General features: G+C 41.6%; 1 protein-coding gene and 2 long non-coding RNA genes across 3 annotated transcripts in view; 1 reads left to right on the forward strand and 2 right to left on the reverse strand.

Annotated features, from left to right (window-relative positions):
• LOC127922788 (myelin regulatory factor-like protein) overlaps nt 1-21,041 on the forward strand; it is a 39,854-nt gene that overhangs the window by 5,512 nt on the left and 13,301 nt on the right. The window contains 15 exon segments of the mRNA XM_052506635.1: nt 1,548-1,784; nt 3,731-3,923; nt 5,054-5,130; nt 5,323-5,433; nt 6,853-6,943; nt 7,314-7,464; nt 7,467-7,513; nt 7,657-7,813; nt 7,816-7,874; nt 8,997-9,166; nt 11,770-11,833; nt 11,942-12,018; nt 15,122-15,193; nt 15,373-15,425; nt 19,922-20,095. Of these exon segments, the coding sequence (XP_052362595.1) occupies nt 1,548-1,784; nt 3,731-3,923; nt 5,054-5,130; nt 5,323-5,433; nt 6,853-6,943; nt 7,314-7,464; nt 7,467-7,513; nt 7,657-7,813; nt 7,816-7,874; nt 8,997-9,166; nt 11,770-11,833; nt 11,942-12,018; nt 15,122-15,193; nt 15,373-15,425; nt 19,922-20,095 (1,733 nt within the window).
• LOC127922790 (uncharacterized) lies at nt 2,405-3,662 on the reverse strand. Its single transcript, XR_008112362.1, has 3 exons — nt 3,623-3,662; nt 3,529-3,580; nt 2,405-2,616 (listed from the first exon to the last, which is right to left on the reverse strand). It is a non-coding gene; the product is annotated as an uncharacterized LOC127922790 (long non-coding RNA).
• Nucleotides 15,460-16,276, reverse strand: LOC127922789 (uncharacterized). The gene is made up of 3 exons (XR_008112361.1): nt 16,174-16,276; nt 15,881-15,964; nt 15,460-15,630 (listed from the first exon to the last, which is right to left on the reverse strand). It is a non-coding gene; the product is annotated as an uncharacterized LOC127922789 (long non-coding RNA).

Below are 21,041 nucleotides of genomic sequence, written 5' to 3' on the forward strand. Positions count from 1 at the left end.
ACAGTACATAAACTACTAAACTACCGTACAGTACATATGGGTACATAAACTACTAAACTACCGTACAATACATATGGGTACATAAACTACTAAACTACCGTACAGTACATATGGGTACATAAACTACTAAACTACCGTACAGCACATAAACTACTCACCGTACAGTACATAAACTACTAAACTACCCAGTACATATGGGTACATAAACTACTAAACTACCGTACAGTACAGTACATAAACTACTAAACTACCGTACATAGTACATAAACTACTAAACTACCGTACAGTACATAAACTACTAAACTACCGTACAGTACATAAACTACTAAACTACCGTACAGTACATAAACTACTCTTACCGTACAAATGGGTACATAAACTACTAAACTACCGTACATATGGGTACATAAACTACTAAACTACCGTACAGTACATAAACTACTAAACTACAACAGTACATGGGTACATAAACTACTAAACTACCCAACAGTACATATGGGTAAATAAACTACTAAACTACCGTACAGTACATAAACTACTAAACTACCGTACAGTACATAAACTACTAAACTACCGTACAGTACATGGGGTACATAAACTACTAAACTACCGTACAGTACATAAACTACTAAATTACCGTACAGTACATAAACTACTAAACTACCGTACATATGGGTACATAAACTACTAAAAACTACATAAACTACTAAACCACCGTACAGTACATAAACTACTAAACTACCGTACAGTACATATGGGTACATAAACTACTAAACTACCGTACAGCATATGGGTACATAAACTACTAAATTACCAGTACATATGGGTACATAAACTACTAAACTACCGTACAGTACATAAACTACTAAACTACTGTACAGTACATAAACTACTAAACTACCGTACAGTACATAAACTACTAAACTAAATATGGGTACATAAACTACTAAACTACCGTACAAATGGGTACATAAACTACTAAACTACCGTACATGGGTACATAAACTACTAAACTACCGTACAGTACATAAACTACTAAACTACAACAGTACATATGGGTACATAAACTACTAAACTACCCAACAGTTCATATGGGTAAATAAACTACTAAACTAAACAGTACATAAACTACTAAACTGTACAGTACATAAACTACTAAACTACCGTACAGTACATATGGGTACATAAACTACTAAACTACCGTACAGTACATAAACTACTAAATTACCGTACAGTACATAAACTACTAAACTACCGTACATATGGGTACATAAACTACTAAACTACCAGACAGCATAAACTACTAAACCACCGTACAGTACATAAACTACTAAACTACCGTACAGTACATAAACTACTAAACTACCGTACAGCACATGAACTACTAAACTACCGTACAGTACATAAACTACTAAACTACCGTACAGTACATAAACTACTAAACTACCGTACAGTACATATCAGTTTGAAAATGACAGTCAAAATATGTTTTACTTTAACGGGATATTAATGTTTTAACAGTTCCCTCCTCTCCTCTTCCTCCTCAGGCTTATATTGCCTGACTGTAGGAAGAGAAGACTAACAGAACCCCTTGAGGTACAGAACCATTTAGCGGCTGTTCCTCTAGCAGGGGGCTCCGAGAGGGGAGGCGGTGACGTCCCGTCCTATGACAGTGACGGGGCCACAGAGAGCAGCTCTGGGATGGGGACCTATCAGCTCCTCACCTGGGATCGCTACCAGCCTGGCCTGTGGACACCGCTCTACAACAGTAACTATGACATCCTGTGAGTGTCCTTCTTGACATTCCCTCACTCATCACCAAGGCTCATGCCTTCTAAACTGCCTGTCTTAGTCTCTAAACTCAAATGCTATTCAACTAACGCTACATTATTTTAAGGGACTGGTTTTTGTTCTTTTGCAGGGGGAGCAAATATTTTTCACTTTCTATGTCTGACAATGTCATAACTCATCAGTAACATCTTTGTCATTTCTTAGCCAGCAGTAAAATGGTTTTAGTCATGAGTCGTTGTAAACAAACCCCATTTGGTTAAATTATAGACTTAAATGGACACAATTGACTCCTACTGTATGTTATTCTTATCATACATGGTCATTCATAATTATAAACTGGGTGGTTTGAGCCCTGAATGCTGATTGGCTGAAAGCTGTGGTATATCAGACCGTATGACACAACATGTATTTACTATTCTAATTACGTTGGTAACCAGTTTAAAATAGCAAAAAGGCATCTCATAGTTTGTGGTACATTGCCAATATACCACAGTTAAGGGCTACCCTGTTAAAAGGCCCTTAAATCTTTTGTCTTGCCCTCCACCCTCTGACACACACATCATCCATGTCTCCATTGTCTCAAGGCTTAAAACTCCTTCTTTAACCCGTCTCCTCCACCTTCATCTACACTGATTGAAGTGGATTTAACAGGTGACATCAAGAAGGGATCATATCTTCAAACACCTGGATTCACCTGGTCAGTCTAATGTCATGGATTCACCTGGTCAGTCTATGTCATGGATTCACCTGGTCAGTCTATGTCATGGATTCACCTGGTCAGTCTATGTCATGGATTCACCTGGTCAGTCTATGTCATGGATTCACCTGGTCAGTCTGTCATGGACTCACCTGGTCAGTCTGTGTCATGGATTCATTCACCTGGTCAGTCTATGTCATGGATTCACCTGGTCAGTCTATGTCATGGATTCACCTGGATCATGGATTCACCTGGTCAGTCTATGTCATGGATTCACCTGGTCAGTCTATGTCATGGATTCACCTGGTCAGTCTATGTCATGGATTCACCTGGTCAGTCTATGTCATGGATTCACCTGGTCAGTCTATGTCATGGATTCACCTGGTCAGTCTATGTCATGGATTCACCTGGTCAGTCTATGTCATGGATTCACCTGGTCAGTCTATGTCATGGATTCACCTGGTCAGTCTATGTCATGGTCACCTGGTCAGTCTTTGTCATGGATTCACCTGGTCAGTCTATGTCATGGATTCACCTGGTCAGTCTATGTCATGGATTCACCTGGTCAGTCTATGTCATGGATTCACCTGGTCAGTCTATGTCATGGATTCACCTGGTCAGTCTATGTCATGGATTCACCTGGTCAGTCTATGTCATGGATTCACCTGGTCAGTCTATGTCATGGATTCACCTGGTCAGTCTATGTCATGGATTCACCTGGTCAGTCTATGTCATGGATTCACCTGGTCAGTCTATGTCATGGATTCACCTGGTCAGTCTATGTCATGGATTCACCTGGTCAGTCTATGTCATGGATTCACCTGGTCAGTCTATGTCATGGATTCACCTGGTCAGGTCATTCACCTGGTCAGTCTATGTCATGGATTCACCTGGTCAGTCTATGTCATGGATTCACCTGGTCAGTCTATGTCATGGATTCACCTGGTCAGTCTATGTCATGGATTCACCTGGTCAGTCTGTCATGCATTCACCTGGTCAGTCTGTGTCATGCATTCACCTGGAGTCTGTCATGCATTCACCTGGTCAGTCTATGTCATGGATTCACCTGGTCAGTCTATGTCGTGGATTCACCTGGTCAGTCTATGTCGTTGATTCACCTGGTCAGTGATTCACCTGGTCAGTCTATGTCATGGATTCACCTGGTCAGTCTATGTCATGGAAAGAGCAGGTGTTCCTAATGTTTTGTCACTCAGTGTAGCTCGCTCTATCGTCTCTCCACAGCCCTTCTCCCGGTTACCATGTGGACACCGATAAAGGTTTCAACTACTCCACAGCTGACGAGTCCTTCGTGTGTCAGAAAAGAACCACTTTCAGGTCACAGTTCACTAGGGATGGCCGGAGACCCCTGTACGTCAAAACACCCAACGGCCCTGCGCCGATAGAGAGCTTCCACATCAAGGTGTTTGGCGTGAAGGTTAGTTTAACGCCTTCCAAATATGCAACACGAACTTCCCTGGAACATCAGCGTTTGTCCTCGGCAGACTACTTCAGATGATGCCGAGGACATTAAAAGCACTCGTTTTTTTTGTTAGTATGTAAGTTAGCAGAGTTGGGGAGATTACTTTCTAAATGTCCCCCGGTACTCCCCAACCCTGCTAGTTATCTATACTTTGACCGTTTGTTCTCCCCAACCCTGCTAGTTATCTATACTTTGACCGTTTGTTCTCCCCAACCCTGCTAGTTATCTATACTTTGACCGTTTGTTCTCCCCAACCCTGCTAGTTATCTATACTTTGACCGTTTGTTCTCCCCAACCCTGCTAGTTATCTATACTTTGACCGTTTGTTCTCCCCAACCCTGCTAGTTATCTATACTTTGACCGTTTGTTCTCCCCAACCCTGCTAGTTATCTATACTTTGACCGTTTGTTCTCCCCAACCCTGCTAGTTATCTATACTTTGACCGTTTGTTCTCCCCAACCCTGCTAGTTATCTATACTTTGACCATTTGTTCTCCCCAACCCTGCTAGTTATCTATACTTTGACCGTTTGTTCTCCCCAACCCTGCTAGTTATCTATACTTTGACCGTTTGTTCTCCCCAACCCTGCTAGTTATCTATACTTTGACCGCTTGTTCTCCCCAACCCTGCTAGTTATCTATACTTTGACCGTTTGTTCTCCCCAACCCTGCTAGTTATCTATACTTTGACCGTTTGTTCTCCCCAACCCTGCTAGTTATCTATACTTTGACCGTTTGTTCTCCCAACCCTGCTAGTTATCTATACTTTGACCGTTTGTTCTCCCCAACCCTGCTAGTTATCTATACTTTGACCGTTATCTATACTTTTTGTTCTCCCCAACCCTGCTAGTTATCTATACTTTGACCGTTTGTTCTCCCCAACCCTGCTAGTTATCTATACTTTGACCGTTTGTTCTCCCCAACCCTGCTAGTTATCTATACTATGACCATTTGTTCTCCCCAACCCTTCTAGTTATCTATACTTTGACCGTTTGTTCTCATCAACCCTGCTAGTTATCTATACTTTGACCGTTTGTTCTCCCCAACCCTGCTAGTTATCTATACTATGACCGTTTGTTCTCTGCAGCTTGAGGCACAGACTCACAAAGTCACCATAGAGCAGTCCCAGCCGGATCGCAGCAAGAAGCCATTCCTGCCAGTCAAGTGAGTGTCCCGTCCTCCATGTCACTATACTCTGTACTGTAGACTGCCGTGTTCAACGTTGGGAGTGTAATCTGTCATTCATATCTGAACAATGACACAACTGTGATTCAAGAGGTATACCGTGCATAGCCAAAAAGGGGCGATTTGGATGGAATCTCTGGCCTAAATTTCTGAATAACATCTCGTCCTCAGAGTGAGTCTACCAGGGGACAAGATCACTAGAGTTACTCTGGGAAGACTGCACTTCAGTGAGACCACTGCCAACAACATGAGGAAAAAGGGTAAACCCAACCCTGACCAGAGGTTTGTTTACTGCCGTGTCACTGCCGTGTCACTGCCGTGTTACTGCCGTGTCACTGCCGTGTCACTGCCGTGTTACTGCCGTGTTATTGCCGTGTTACTGCCGTGTCACTGCCGTGTTATTGCCGTGTTACTGCCGCACGTTACTGTTACTGCCGTTACTGCCGTGTTACTGCCGTGTCACTGCCGTGTCACTGCCGTGTTATTGCCGTGTTACTGCCGCAGGTTATTGCCGTGTTATTGCCTGGCGTGTTACTGCCGTGTTACTGCCGTGTTACTGCCGTGTTACTGCCGTGTTATTGCCGTGTTATTGCCGCGTTTTACTGCCATGTTACTGCCGTTTTACTGCCATGTTACTGCCGTTTTATTGCCGTGTTACTGCCGTGTTACTGCCGTGTTATTGCCGTGTTACTGCCGTTTTACTGCCGTGTCACTGCCGTGTCACTGCCGTGTCACTGCCGTGGTCACTGCCGTGTTACTGCCGTGTTACTGCCGTGTTATTGCCGTGTTATTGCCGTGTTATTGCCGTGTTACTGCCGTGTTACTGCCGTGTTATTGCCGTGTTATTGCCGCTTTACTGCCGTGTTACTGCCGTGTTACTGCCGTGTTACTGCCGTTTTACTGCCCGGTTTGTCGTGTTACTGCCGCTTTACTGCCGTTTTACTGCCGTGTTACTGCCGTGTCACTGCCGTGTCACTGCCGTGTCACTGCCGTGTCACTGCCGTGTTACTGGCGTGTTACTGCCATTCACTGTCACTGCCGTGTTACTGCCGTGGTTATTGCTGTGTTATTTCTGTGTTATTGCCATTTGCCGTGTCACTGCCGTGTTACTGCCGTTTTACTGCCGTGTTATTGTCGTGTTATTGCCATTTGCCGTGTTACTGGCGTGTTACTGCGTGTTACTGCCGTGTTACTGCTGTGTTATTGCCATTTGCCGTGTTACTGCCGTGTTATTGCCATTTGCCGTGTTCTGCTGTGTCACTGCCGTGTTACTCGTGTTACTGGCGTGTTATTGTCATTTGCCGTGTTACTGCCGTGTTACTGCCGTGTTATTGCTGTGTTATTGTCATTTGCCGTGTCACTGCTGTGTTACTGCCGTGTTACTGCCGTGTCACTTGTTACTGCCGTGTCACTGCCGTGTCATTGCAGTGTTGTTGCCGTGTGATTGCCGTGTTAATGCCGTGTTAATGCCGTGTTACTACCGTGTCACTGCCGTGTCACTGCCGTGTTACTGCCGTGTTACTGCCGTGTTACCGCCGTGTTTGCCGTGTCACTGCCTGTGTCACTGCTGTGTCACTGCCGTGTCACGCCGTGTTACTGCCGTGTTACTGCCGTGTCATTGCCGTGTCATTGCCATGATACTAATATCGGCATTGAAAGCCGTTCAACATGTCGTTCCATGTGTCCTTGTGTTATGACCAGGTACTTCCTGATGGTGGTGGGTCTGTATGCCACAGTGAGGGAAGAGAGTTACCTGCTGATAGCGTTCATGTCAGAGAGGATCGTAGTCAGGGTCAGTACTGAACCAGAAGTACTAAAGCAGGGATCATCAACTGTTGAGCAGATTATTTATTTATTTTCTCTCTGAAAACTTGGGGGCCAAATGAGACCACCCCGGGGCCAAATTTGGCACGGAGGACACCAGTTGGGGAACCCTGTACTAAAGTATTTAAAAGCATGAGACTCAAGCACTAAGTACTAAAGCATACTAAAGCATGAGACTCCTTGCTAAAATTAATATTAAATAAAGAATATATAAAAATGTAAATCAAATGTAGTTCCTACCATGATTCCATTGGACAATTAGTTCTAGAATGCACCGTGTTCTGAATGGAACCAACCGTAACCAGAACTCTAAACTCTTCCGTGTTCTTCCACTACAGGCGTCGAACCCGGGCCAGTTTGAGAACGACAGTGAGGTGTTGTGGCAACGAGGACAGGCTCCGGACGCGGTGGTGTGCCAGGGGAGGGTGGGCATCAACACAGACACCCCCGATGAAGCCCTGGTGGTCTGTGGCAACGCTAAGATCATGGGCAGGTTATGCATCCCTCCGACAGCCGCGCAAAACACAACATACAAGAGGTAGGAAGCAACACATGCTCTTATATAATAGCTATCAAATGAATGGTTTTGGTGTGAAATAACAGGAAGGAACATAGAAAATGCCTTCACAGTGGCCCAGGGAATGATGTCTTACCTGACGGGACAATATTTCAACTGTGTAGGTGGATTCAACAGAACAGTTGAAGAGAATATCTCAGATGAGGATTGTGGAGTATGACTACAAGCCTGAGTTCGCCTCAGAGATGGGGATCGATCACATACATGAAACGGGCGTCCTAGCCCAGGAGGTGAAGGAGCTGCTGCCCACTGCTGTCAAAGTGGTGGGGACATCACCTGTAGCGACGGAGAGAGGATACGCAACTTCCTCATGGTGGACAAAGTACGTGTCCGTCCGCGTGAGATTTAAGGCCTGATAACATATGATCAGTGTGATAATCAGCATGAGGATTGTCAAGAGATCTGAGTTATGGTCCCACTTTGGGGCGGCAGGTAGCCTAGTGGTTAGAGGCAGGGTGGCTTAGTGGTTAGAGGCAGGGTGGCTTAGTGGTTAGAGGCAGGTAGCCTAGTGGTTAGAGGCAGGGTAGCCTAGTGGTTAGAGGCAGGGTAGCCTAGTGGTTAGAGGCAGGGTAGTCTAGTGGTTAGAGGCAGGGTAGCCTAGTGGTTAGAGGCAGGGGCCTAGCGGTAGAGGCTAGTGGTTAGAGGCAGGGGTAGCGGTTAGAGGCAGGATAGTGGTTAGAGATAGGGAGGCGGTTAGAGATAGGGTAGCCTAGCTAGAGATAGGGTAGCCTAGCGGTTAGAGGCAGGGTAGCCTAGTGGTTAGCAGGCCAGGGTAGGGTGGCCTAGTGGTTAGAGGCAGGGTGGCCTAGTGGTTAGCAGGGTTAGAGGCAGGGTAGCCTAGTGGTTAGAGGCAGGGTAGCCTAGCGGTTAGAGGCAGGGTAGCCTAGTGGTTAGAGGCAGGGTAGCCTAGCGGTTAGAGGCAGGGGATAGAAAGCCTAGCGGTTAGAGGCAGGGTAGACTAGCGGTTAGAGATAGGGTAGCCTAGCGGTTAGAGATAGGGGCAGGTAGGCAGGTAGCCTAGCGGTTAGAGATAGGGTAGCCTAGTGGTTAGAGGCAGGGTAGCCTAGTGGTTAGAGGCAGGGTGGCCTAGTGGTTAGAGGCAGGGTGGCCTAGTGGTTAGAGACAGGGTGGCCTAGTGGTTAGAGGCAGGGTGGCCTAGTGGTTAGAGGCAGTGGTTAGCAGGGTAGCCTAGTGGTTAGAGGCAGGGTGGCCTAGTGGTTAGAGCAGTGGGCCAGTAACCGAAAGTTTGCTGGATCGAATCCCTGACAAGGAGCTGTCTTTGTGTCCCTGAACAAGGGTAGTTCCCCGGTAGGCCGTCATTGTGAATAAGAATTTGTTCTTAACTGACTTGCCTAGTTAAATAAAGGTTCAATAAAAATAAAAATAAAGTTTTACTTTGAAGAACAAAATACTGTACCATTTCTATGCTATTTGTCCCCCATAGGAGCAGATCTTCATGGAGAATGTAGGGGCTGTGAAGCAGCTGTGCAAGGTGACTGACAACCTGGAGAACAGGATTCAGGAGCTGGAGGGGTGGAACACAAGGTCAGCCAAGCTAAAGGACATGGGCAGCCCTGCTAACAGCAGAAACCCTGCTAACAGCAGCACTAAAGGGTAATGTCACAGTGCCACCAGGGGGTGCTATTTCTCTATGGCCTATTGCCTACAAGTTCTCTTTCAGTTTTCAAAATATTTTGGAGACATTGAGAGATTTTCACCCAACATAAAAACATTTGTTTTAGTACATTCAGTCACGGCCGGTTGTGATACAGCCTGGTGTGTATGAGACGGTGGGGCTGTACTGAGGATGGTTGACCTGTGGATGTGTTGTGTGTCTGTCTTATGACCAGGGTCACTCTCATGGGGACCATCAACACTTTCTCAGCTCAACCATAACAGCCTTCTGCATTGTGCCTCCTGTACTGTCAAATATCTCCACTTTATTGTAGCTTAGGAATCTCGCCTTTTGGAGGGACTGAGTTTATACTTGTAATGGACTGGCTGACTGAATGCTCAACGTTCTTTGGTTTCTAATACATTTTCAACTGTCATTATTTAACGTGTTTCAACTGTCATTATTTAACGTGTTGTTTCAACTGTCATTATTTAACGTGTTTTAACTGTCATTATTTAACTTGTTTCAACTGTCATTATTTAACGTGTTGTGTTTCAACTGTCATTATTTAACGTGTTGTGTTTCAACTGTCATTATTTAACGTGTTGTGTTTCAACTGTCATTATTTAACGTGTTTCAACTGTCATTATTTAACGTGTTTCAAGTGTCATTATTTAACGTGTTTCAACTGTCATTATTTAAAGTGTTTCAACTGTCATTATCTTACGTGTTTCAACTGTCATTATTTTACGTGTTTCAACTGTCATTATTTTACGTGTTTCAACTGTCATTATTTTATTTCAACTGTCATTATTTTACGTGTTTCAACTGTCATTATTTAACGTGTTTCAACTGTCATTATTTAACGTGTTTCAACTGTCATTATTTAACGTGTTGTTTCAACTGTCATTATTTAACGTGGTTTCAACTGTCATTATTTAAAGTGTTTCAACTGTCATTATCTTACGTGTTTCAACTGTCATTATTTTACGTGTTTCAACTGTCATTATTTTACGTGTTTCAACTGTCATTATTTTACGTGTTTCAACTGTCATTATTTTACGTGTTTCAACTGTCATTATTTAACGTGCTGTGTTTCAACTGTCATTATTTAACGTGTTTCAACTGTCATTATTTAACGTGTTGTTTCAACTGTCATTATTTAACGTGTTGTTTCAACTGTCATTATTTAACGTGTTTCAACTGTCATTATTTAACGTGTTTCAACTGTCATTATTTAACGTGTTTCAACTGTCATTATTTAACGTGTTTCAACTGTCATTATTTAACGTGTTTCAACTGTCATTATTTAACGTGTTTCAACTGTCATTATTTAACGTGTTTCAACTGTCATTATTTAACGTGTTTCAACTGTCATTATTTAACGTGTTTCAACTGTCATTATTTAACGTGTTTCAACTGTCATTATTTAACGTGTTTCAACTGTCATTATTTAACGTGTTTCAACTGTCATTATTTAACGTGTTGTTTCAACTGTCATTATTTAACGTGCTTTGTTTCAACTGTCATTATTTAACGTGTTTCAACTGTCATTATTTAACGTGTTGTTTCAACTGTCATTATTTAACGTGTTTCAACTGTCATTATTTAACGTGTTTCAACTGTCATTATTTAACGTGTTTCAACTGTCATTATTTAACGTGTTTCAACTGTCATTATTTAACGTGTTGTTTCAACTGTCATTATTTAACGTGTTTCAACTGTCATTATTTAACGTGTTTCAACTGTCATTATTTAACGTGTTTCAACTGTCATTATTTAACGTGTTTCAACTGTCATTATTTAACGTGCTGTGTTTCAACTGTCATTATTTAACGTGTTGTTTCAACTGTCATTATTTAACGTGTTGTTTCAACTGTCATTATTTAACGTGTTGTTTCAACTGTCATTATTTAACGTGCTTCAACTGTCATTATTTAACGTGCTTCAACTGTCATTATTTAACGTGTTATGTTTCAACTGTCATTATTTAACGTGTTTCAACTGTCATTATTTAACGTGTTTCAACTGTCATTATTTAACGTGTTTCAACTGTCATTATTTAACGTGTTGTGTTTCAACTGTCATTATTTAACGTGTTGTGTTTCAACTGTCATTATTTAACGTGTTGTGTTTCAACTGTCATTATTTAACGTGTTTCAACTGTCATTATTTAACGTGTTTCAACTGTCATTATTTAACGTGTTTCAACTGTCATTATTTAACGTGTTTCAACTGTCATTATTTAACGTGTTTCAACTGTCATTATTTAACATGTTTCAACTGTCATTATTTAACGTGCTTCAACTGTCATTATTTTACGTGTTTCAACTGTCATTATTTTCGTGTTTCAACTGTCATTGTTTTACGTGTTTCAACTGTCATTATTTTACGTGTTTCAACTGTCATTATTTAACGTGTTTCAACTGTCATTATTTAACGTTGTTTCAACTGTCATTATTTAACGCGGTTGTTTCAACTGTCATTATTTAAAGTGTTTCAACTGTCATTATTTAACGTGTTTCAACTGTCATTATTTAACGTGTTTCAACTGTCATTATTTAACGTGCTGTGTTGATAATATATGTGTTGTGTCACACAGGAAAATAAACAGACACAGCAGTGTTCCACCACCACAGAAGCCAACACCTCTCAAATCTGTCAAGGTGAGGTAGAACTGCAGAAAGACTGTAGACTTGTATAAGAACAGGTGTACAGCAAGTCTGAATCAAACTAAACTAAAACCATGAATATTCATATTTATTCTCTTGTAGGTAAAAGTTCCACCGCTGCTTAAACACAAGTTTGTCCAAGTCAGCGTGATCATTCTGGCAGCAACAATGGCTTTCTGGTAAGACTTCCTGTTACAACTGAGGAGCAGATGTTCATGTGACTTTCATATTGAAACAAAAGTATGACTGCTTTGTTAGAAAATACCTCTGGATATTGAAGCACTGCAATATACAGGTAACTGCCAAAGTAAAGGAAACATGAAGTGTCTTACTAGGGGCGTTGGGTCTCCACCAGCCAGAACAGCATCAATGCACCTTGACATCGATTCTACACGTGTCTGGATCCCTATTGGAGGGATGTGACCCCATTATTCCACCAGACATTTCATCATTTGGTGTTTTGTTGACGGTGGTTTCAGGCACCGCTTCAGAATCTACCATAATTGTTCTATTGGGTTGAGATCTGGTGACAGAGACGGCCATGGCATATGGTTTACTTTGTTTTCATGCTCATCAAACCATTCTGTGACCACTTGACCCCTGTGGATCTGGGCATTGTCATCATCATAGCCATGGTAACCTAAATAATGGCCAAAATAATGTCCCTAAGCATGGTAATATAAATAATAACCCTTAAGCATGATAATGTAAATAATAACCTTTAAGCATGATAATATAATATAAATAATAACCCTTAAGCATGATAATATAAATAATAACCCTTAAGCATGATAACATAATATAAATAATAACCCTTAAGCATGATAATATAAATAATAACCCTTAACATGATAATATAATATAAATAATAACCCTTCAGCATGATAATATAAATAATAACCCTTAAGCATGATAATATAAATAATAACCCTTAAGCATGATAATATAAATAATAACCCTTAAGCATGATAATATAAATAATAACCCTTAAGCATGATAATATAAATAATAACCCTTAAGCATGATAATATAAATAATAACCCTTAAGCATGGACATGATAATATAAATAATAACTCCTTAAGCATGATAATATAAATAATAACCCTTAAGCATGGTAATATAAATAATAACCCTTAAGCATGATAATATAATATAAATAATAACCCTTAAGCATGATAATATAATATCAATAATAACCCTTAAGCATGATAATATAATATCAATAATATAATATAAATAATAACCCTTAAGACATGATAATATAATATAAATAATAACCCTTAAGCATGATAATATAATATAAATAATAACCCTTAAGCATGGTAATATAATATAAATAATAACCCTTAAGCATGATAATATAAATAATAACCCTTAAGCATGATAATATAATATAAATAATAACCCTTAAGCATGATAATGATAATATAAATAATAACCCTTAAGCATGTAATATAAATAATAATAATGATAATATAAATAATAACCCTTAGACATGATAATATAAATCAATAATAACCATTAAGCATGATAATATAATATAAATAATAACCCTTAGACATGGTAATATAAATAATAACCCTTAGACATGATAATATAAATAATAACCCTTAAGCATGATAATATAAATAATAACCCTTAAGCATGATAATATAAATAATAACCCTTAGACATGATAATATAATATAAATAATAACCCTTAGACATGGTAATATAAATAATAACCCTTAAGCATGATAATATAAATAATAACCCTTAAGCATGATAATATAAATAATAACCCTTAAGCATGATAATATAAATAATAAGCCTTAAGCATGATAATATAAATAATAACCCTTAAGCATGATAATATAAATAATAACCCTTAAGCATGATAATATAATATAAATAATAACCCTTAAGCATGATAATATAATATAAATAATAACCCTTAAGCATGATAATATAAATAATAACCCTTAAGCATGATAATATAATATAAATAATAACCCTTAAGCATGATAATATAAATAATAACCCTTAAGCATGATAATATAAATAATAACCCTTAAGCATGATAATATAAATAATAACCCTTAAGCATGATAATATAAATAATAACCCTTAAGCATGATAATATAAATAATAACCCTTAAGCATGATAATATAAATAATAACCCTTAAGCATGATAATATAAATAATAACCCTTAAGCATGATAATATAAATAATAACCCTTAAGCATGATAATATAAATAATAACCCTTAAGCATGATAATATAAATAATAACCCTTAAGCATGATAATATAAATAATAACCCTTAAGCATGATAAAATAAATAATAACCCTTAAACATGATAATATAAATAATAACCCTTAAGCATGATAATATAATATAAATAATAACCCTTAAGCATGGTAATATAAATAATAACCATTAAGCATGATAATATAAATAATAACCCTTAAGCATGATAATATAATATAAATAATAACCCTTAGACATGGTAATATAAATAATAACCCTTAGACATGACATGATAATATAAATAATAACCCTTAGACATGATAATATAAATAATAACCCTTAAGCATGATAATATAAATAATAAGCCTTAAGCATGATAATATAATATAAATAATAACCCTTAGACATGGTAATATAAATAATAACCCTTAGACATGATAATATAAATAATAACCCTTAAGCATGGTAATATAAATAATAACCCTTAAGCATGGTAATATAAATAATAACCGTTAAGCATGATAATATAAATAATAACCCTTAAGCATGATAATATAAATAATAACCCTTAAGCATGATAATATAAATAATAACCCTTAAGCATGGTAATATAAATAATAACCGTTAAGCAGGCCAGGATGTTAATTGCTTAATTAACTCAGGAACCACACCTGTGTGGAAGCGACTGTTTTCAATATACTTTGTATCCCTCATTTACTCAAGTGTTTCCATTATTTTGGCAGTTACCTCTACCTGAATATAACATAATATTGAATGCATAAAGCTTTATCTATTCTGATAACTGTATCAGAGAATGTGAGAAAAGGTTGACTATCAGATGGGGTGGGACATGACTGTATAAAAGCATTGGAGAGTTTAGAATATAGAAGTTTACTATTCCTTTTCATAAATCGACTCTAAGTTTTTGTTGTTGTTGATGTACCTGTATTGTAAGTCCCCTGGTCTGGGCCTGACAACATTTTTTTTCTTCTTATGTAATGTTTATGAATGTGTTATGAAGGGTTATGACATCCCTATGTCTCTTCCACAGTTCTATTGCCATCACAGCTCTCTACATGCTGACTCTGAGAGACGACGCCGGCATGCTGCTTCCTGGAAACACGTAAGATACACCACTGATCTGGCGTCACCAACTACAGTTGCCGCCAGCCTTTATCTGCCAAGAATACGGTGCCAAGAATACTACTGAGACTCAAACTGTATCCTCTGTGCCAAATGCTATCCAGAATGGGAATGTGAAATTCATTTCAAAGGTCATATCATGTTTTTATTTATTTGCAGCAACGAGACTACTGTGCATCCTCTCTACACCACAACAGTCAGGACGACCTCAGGTAAACAACCTCTCTACACCACAACAGTCAGGACTACCTCAGGTAAACAACCTCTCTACACCACAACAGTCAGGACGACCTCAGGTAAACAACCTCTCTACACCACAACAGTCAGGACTACCTTAGGTAAACAACCTCTCTACACCACAACAGTCAGGACTACCTCAGGTAAACAACCTCTCTACACCACAACAGTCAGGACTACCTTCAGGTAAACAACCTCTCTACACCACAACAGTCAGGACTACCTCAGGTAAACAACCTCTCTACACCACAACAGTCAGGACTACCTTAGGTAAACAACCTCTCTACACCACAACAGTCAGTACTACCTCAGGTAAACAACCTCTACACCACAACAGTCAGGACTACCTTAGGTAAACAACCTCTCTACACCACAACAGTCAGGACTGCCTCAGGTAAACAACCTCTCTACACCACAACAGTCAGACTACCTCAGGTAAACAACCTCTCTACACCACAACAGTCAGGACTACCTTAGGTAAACAACCTCTCTACACCACAACAGTCAGTACTACCTCAGGTAAACAACCTCTCTACACCACAACAGTCAGTACTACCTTAGGTAAACAACCCTCTACACCACAACAGTCAGGACTACCTCAGGTAAACAACCTCTCTACACCACAACAGTCAGGACTACCTTAGGTAAACAACCTCTCTACACCACAACAGTCAGGACTACCTTAGGTAAACAACCTCTCTACACCACAACAGTCAGGACTACCTCAGGTAAACAACCTCTCTACACCACAACAGTCAGGACTACCTTAGGTAAACAACCTCTCTACACCACAACAGTCAGGACTACCTCAGGTAAACAACCTCTCTACACCACAACAGTCAGGACTACCTCAGGTAAACAACCTCTCTACACCACAACAGTCAGGACTACCTTAGGTAAACAACCCATAAATGCTCTTTTATATAGTTCTACTTTCATCACAGTAACGTTGTGATGTCTCAGGTAGTAACGTTGTGACACCTCAACAGTCAGTACTACCGTTGTGATGTCTCATCACAGTAACGTTGTGGTGTCTCAACAGTCAGTAACGTTGTAGGTGTCTCACCACAACAGTCAGGACGTAGGTGTCTCATAGTAACGTTGTGATGTCTCATTTAGGTAACGTTGATGTCTCATCACAGTACGTTGTGGTGTCTCATCACAGTAACGTTGTGATGTCTCATCGTAGTAACGTTGTGGTGTCTCATCGTAGTAACGTTGTGATGTCTCATCGTAGTAACGTTGTGGTGTCTCATCGTAGTAACGTTGTGATGTCTCATCGTAGTAACGTTGTGGTGTCTCATCGTAGTAACGTTGTGGTGTCTCATCGTAGTAACGTTGTGGTGTCTCATCGTAGTAACGTTGTGGTGTCTCATCGTAGTAACGTTGTGGTGTCTCATCGTAGTAACGTTGTGGTGTCTCATCGTAGTAACGTTGTGGTGTCTCATCGTAGTAACGTTGTGGTGTCTCATCGTAGTAACGTTGTGGTGTCTCATCGTAGTAACGTTGTGGTGTCTCATCGTAGTAACGTTGTGGTGTCTCATCGTAGTAACGTTGTGGTGTCTCATCGTGGTAACGTTGTGATGTCTCATCGTGGTAACGTTGTGGTGTCTCATCGTAGTAACGTTGTGGTGTCTCATCGTAGTAACGTTGTGATGTCTCATCGTAGTAACGTTGTGGTGTCTCATCGTAGTAACGTTGTGGTGTCTTCATCGTAGTAACGTTGTGGTGTCTCATGTAGTAACGTTGTGGTGTCTCATCGTGTCTCATCAGTAACGTTGTGGTGTCCCATCGTAGTAACGTTGTGGTGTCTCATCGTAGTAACGTTGTGATGTCTCATCGTAGTAACGTTGTGGTGTCTCATCGTAGTAACGTTGTGGTGTCTCATCGTAGTAACGTTGTGGTGTCTCATCGTAGTAACGTTGTGGTGTCTCATCGTAGTAACGTTGTGGTGTCCCATCACAGTAACGTTGTGGTGTCTCATCGTAGTAACGTTGTGATGTCTCATCGTAGTAACGTTGTGGTGTCTCATCGTAGTAACGTTGTGGTGTCTCATCGTAGTAACGTTGTGATGTCTCATCGTAGTAACGTTGTGATGTCTCATCGTGGTAACGTTGTGGTGTCTCATCGTAGTAACGTTGTGGTGTCTCATCGTAGTAACGTTGTGGTGTCTCATCGTAGTAACGTTGTGGTGTCTCATCGTAGTAACGTTGTGGTGTCTCATCGTAGTAACGTTGTGGTGTCTCATCGTGGTAACGTTGTGGTGTCTCATCGTAGTAACGTTGTGATGTCTCATCGTAGTAACGTTGTGGTGTCTCATCACAGTAACGTTGTGGTGTCTCATCACAGTAACGTTGTGATGTCTCATCGTGGTAACGTTGTGATGTCTCATCGTAGTAACGTTGTGGTGTCTCATCGTAGTAACGTTGTGGTGTCTCATCGTGGTAACGTTGTGATGTCTCATCGTGGTAACGTTGTGGTGTCTCATCGTAGTAACGTTGTGGTGTCTCATCGTAGTAACGTTGTGGTGTCTCATCGTAGTAACGTTGTGGTGTCTCATCACAGTAACGTTGTGGTGTCTCATCGCAGTAACGTTGTGATGTCTCATCGTGGTAACGTTGTGATGTCTCATCGTAGTAGCGTTGTGATGTCTCATCGTGGTAACGCTGTGATGTCTCATCGTAGTAACGTTGTGGTGTCTCATCGTAGTAACGTTGTGATGTCTCATTGTAGTAACGTTGTGGTGTCTCATCGTGGTAACGTTGTGATGTCTCATCGTGGTAACGTTGTGATGTCTCATCGTAGTAACGTTGTGATGTCTCATCGTAGTAACGTTGTGGTGTCTCATCGTAGTAACGTTGTGGTGTCTCACCGTAGTAACGTTGTGGTGTCTCACCGTAGTAACGTTGTGATGTCTCATCGTGGTAACGTTGTGATGTCTCATCGTGGTAACGGTGTGGTGTCTCATCGTAGTAACGGTGTGGTGTCTCATCGTAGTAACGTTGTGGTGTCTCATCGTAGTGACGTTGTGATGTCTCATCGTAGTAACGTTGTGGTGTCTCATCGTGGTAACGTTGTGGTGTCTCATCGTAGTAACGTTGTGGTGTCTCATCGTAGTAACGTTGTGGTGTCTCATCGTAGTAACGTGATGTCTCATCGTAGTAACGTGTGGTGTCTCATCGTAGTAACGTTGTGGTGTCTCATCGTGGTAACGTTGTGATGTCTCATCGTGGTAACGTTGTGGTGTCTCATCGTAGTAACGTTGTGGTGTCTCATCGTAGTAACGTTGTGGTGTCTCATCGTAGTAACGTTGTGAGTGTCATCACAGTAACGTTGTGGTGTCTCATCGTGGTAACGTTGTGATGTCTCATCGTGGTAACGTTGTGATGTCTCATCGTGGTAACGTTGTGATGTCTCATTGTAGTAACGTTGTGGTGTCTACACTCCATGGATAATACCAGGTCCTCCTCTCCTCATCGTGGTAACGTTGTGATGTCTCATCGTAGTAACGTTGTGATGTCTCATTGCAGGTAACGTTGTGTGTCTCATCGTGGTAACGTTGTGATGTCTCATCGTGGTAACGTTGTGATGTCTCATCGTAGTAGCGTTGTGATGTCTCATCGTAGTAACGTTGTGGTGTCTCATCGTAGTAACGTTGTGGTGTCTCATCGTAGTAGCGTTGTGGTGTCTCACCGTAGTAACGTTGTGATGTCTCATCAGGTGGTAACGTTGTGGTGTCTCATCGTAGTAGCGGTGTGGTGTCTCATCTGTATCTCCCACTACGTTGTGGTGTCTCATCGTAGTAACGTTGTGGTGTCTCATTGTAGTAACGTACCGGTGTCCCATCTACGGTAACGTTGTGGTGTCTCATCGTGGTAACGTTGTGATGTCTCATCGTGGTAGCGTTGTGATGTCGTCGTAGTAACGTTGTGGTGTCTCATCGTGGTAACGTTGTGGTGTCTCATCGTAGTAACGTTGTGGTGTCTCATTGTAGTAACGTTGTGGTGTCTCATCGTGGTAACGTTGTGATGTCTCATCGTGGTAACGTTGTGATGTCTCATCGTAGTAACGTTGTGGTGTCTCATTGTAGCACGTTGTGAGTGTCTACATCGTGTATCGTTACCATGTCTCATCGTAGTAACGTTGTGATGTCTCATCGTAGTAACGTTGTGGTGTCTCATCGTGGTAACGTTGTGATGTCTCATCGTGTATCGTTGTGATGTCTCATCGTAGTAACGTTGTGGTGTCTCATCGTAGTAACGTTGTGGTGTCTCATCGTAGTAACGTTGTGGTGTCTCATCGTAGTAACGTTGTGGTGTCTCATCGTAGTAACGTTGTGGTGTCTCACAGGTGAGTAACGTTGTGGTGTCTCATTCAATTCTATTGTACAAAGAGGTGGTAAAAGTATTGCTGTCTGTCATGAGTAGTCCTTTATGTGGAAATTGAGTTTGTTTGTTTGTTTATTTATTAGTAAACCCAACAACCACCCCTGTCCCGTGGACCCCTGATGTGGACTTCTGTAGCCTGATCTACTGTGAAGAAGTGTTCTGCTGTCCCACTACAGCCTCCATGGATAATACCAGCACCATCTCTCCTGTCCTCCTCTCCTCCACTGTATCTCCCACTACCAGGCCCTCTCTAGCAGGTGAGCTGTCTACTCCCTGTATCTCCCACTACCTGGCCCTCTCTAGCAGGTGAGCTGTCTACTCCCTGTATCTCCCACTACCTGGCCCTCTCTAGCAGGTGAGCTGTCTACTCCCTGTATCTCCCACTACCTGGCCCTCTCTAGCAGGTGAGCTGTCTACTCCCTGTATCTCCCACTACCAGGCCCTCTCTAGCAGGTGAGCTGTCTACTCCCTGTATCTCCCACTACCGGGCCCTCTCTAGCAGGTGAGCTGTCTACTACCTGTATCTCCCACTACCTGGCCTTCTCTATCAGGTGAGCTGTCTACTCCCTGTATCTCCCACTACCTGGCCCTCTCTAGCAGGTGAGCTGTCTACTCCCTGTATCTCCCACTACCTGGCCCTCTCTAGCAGGTGAGCTGGCTACTCCCTGTATCTCCCACTACCGGGCCCTCTCTAGCAGGTGAGCTGTCTACTCCCTGTATCTCCCACTACCAGGCCTTCTCTAGCAGGTGAGCTGTCTTATCCCTGTATCTCCCACTACCTGGCCCTCTCTAGCAGGTGAGCTGTCTACTCCCTGTATCTCCCACTACCTGGCCCTCTCTAGCAGGTGAGCTGTCTACTCCCTGTATCTCCCACTACCGGGCCCTCCTAGCAGGTGAGCTGTCTACTCCCTGTATCTCCCACTACCTGGCCCCTCTAGCAGGTGAGCTGTCTACTCCCTGTATCTCCCACTACCTGGCCCTCTCTAGCAGGTGAGCTGTCTACTCCTGTATCTCCCACTACCTGGCCCTCTCTAGCAGGTGAGCTGGCTACTCCCTGTATCTCCCACTACCTGGCCCTCTCTAGCAGGTGAGCTGTCTACTCCCTGTATCTCCCACTACCGGGCCCTCTCTAGCAGGTGAGCTGTCTACTCCCTGTATCTCCCACTAACTGGCCCTCTCTAGCAGGTGAGCTGGCTACTCCCT

This window comes from Oncorhynchus keta, unplaced genomic scaffold (genome assembly GCF_023373465.1).
Source record: "Oncorhynchus keta strain PuntledgeMale-10-30-2019 unplaced genomic scaffold, Oket_V2 Un_contig_27095_pilon_pilon, whole genome shotgun sequence".
Classification (NCBI taxonomy): Eukaryota; Metazoa; Chordata; class Actinopteri; order Salmoniformes; family Salmonidae; genus Oncorhynchus; species Oncorhynchus keta.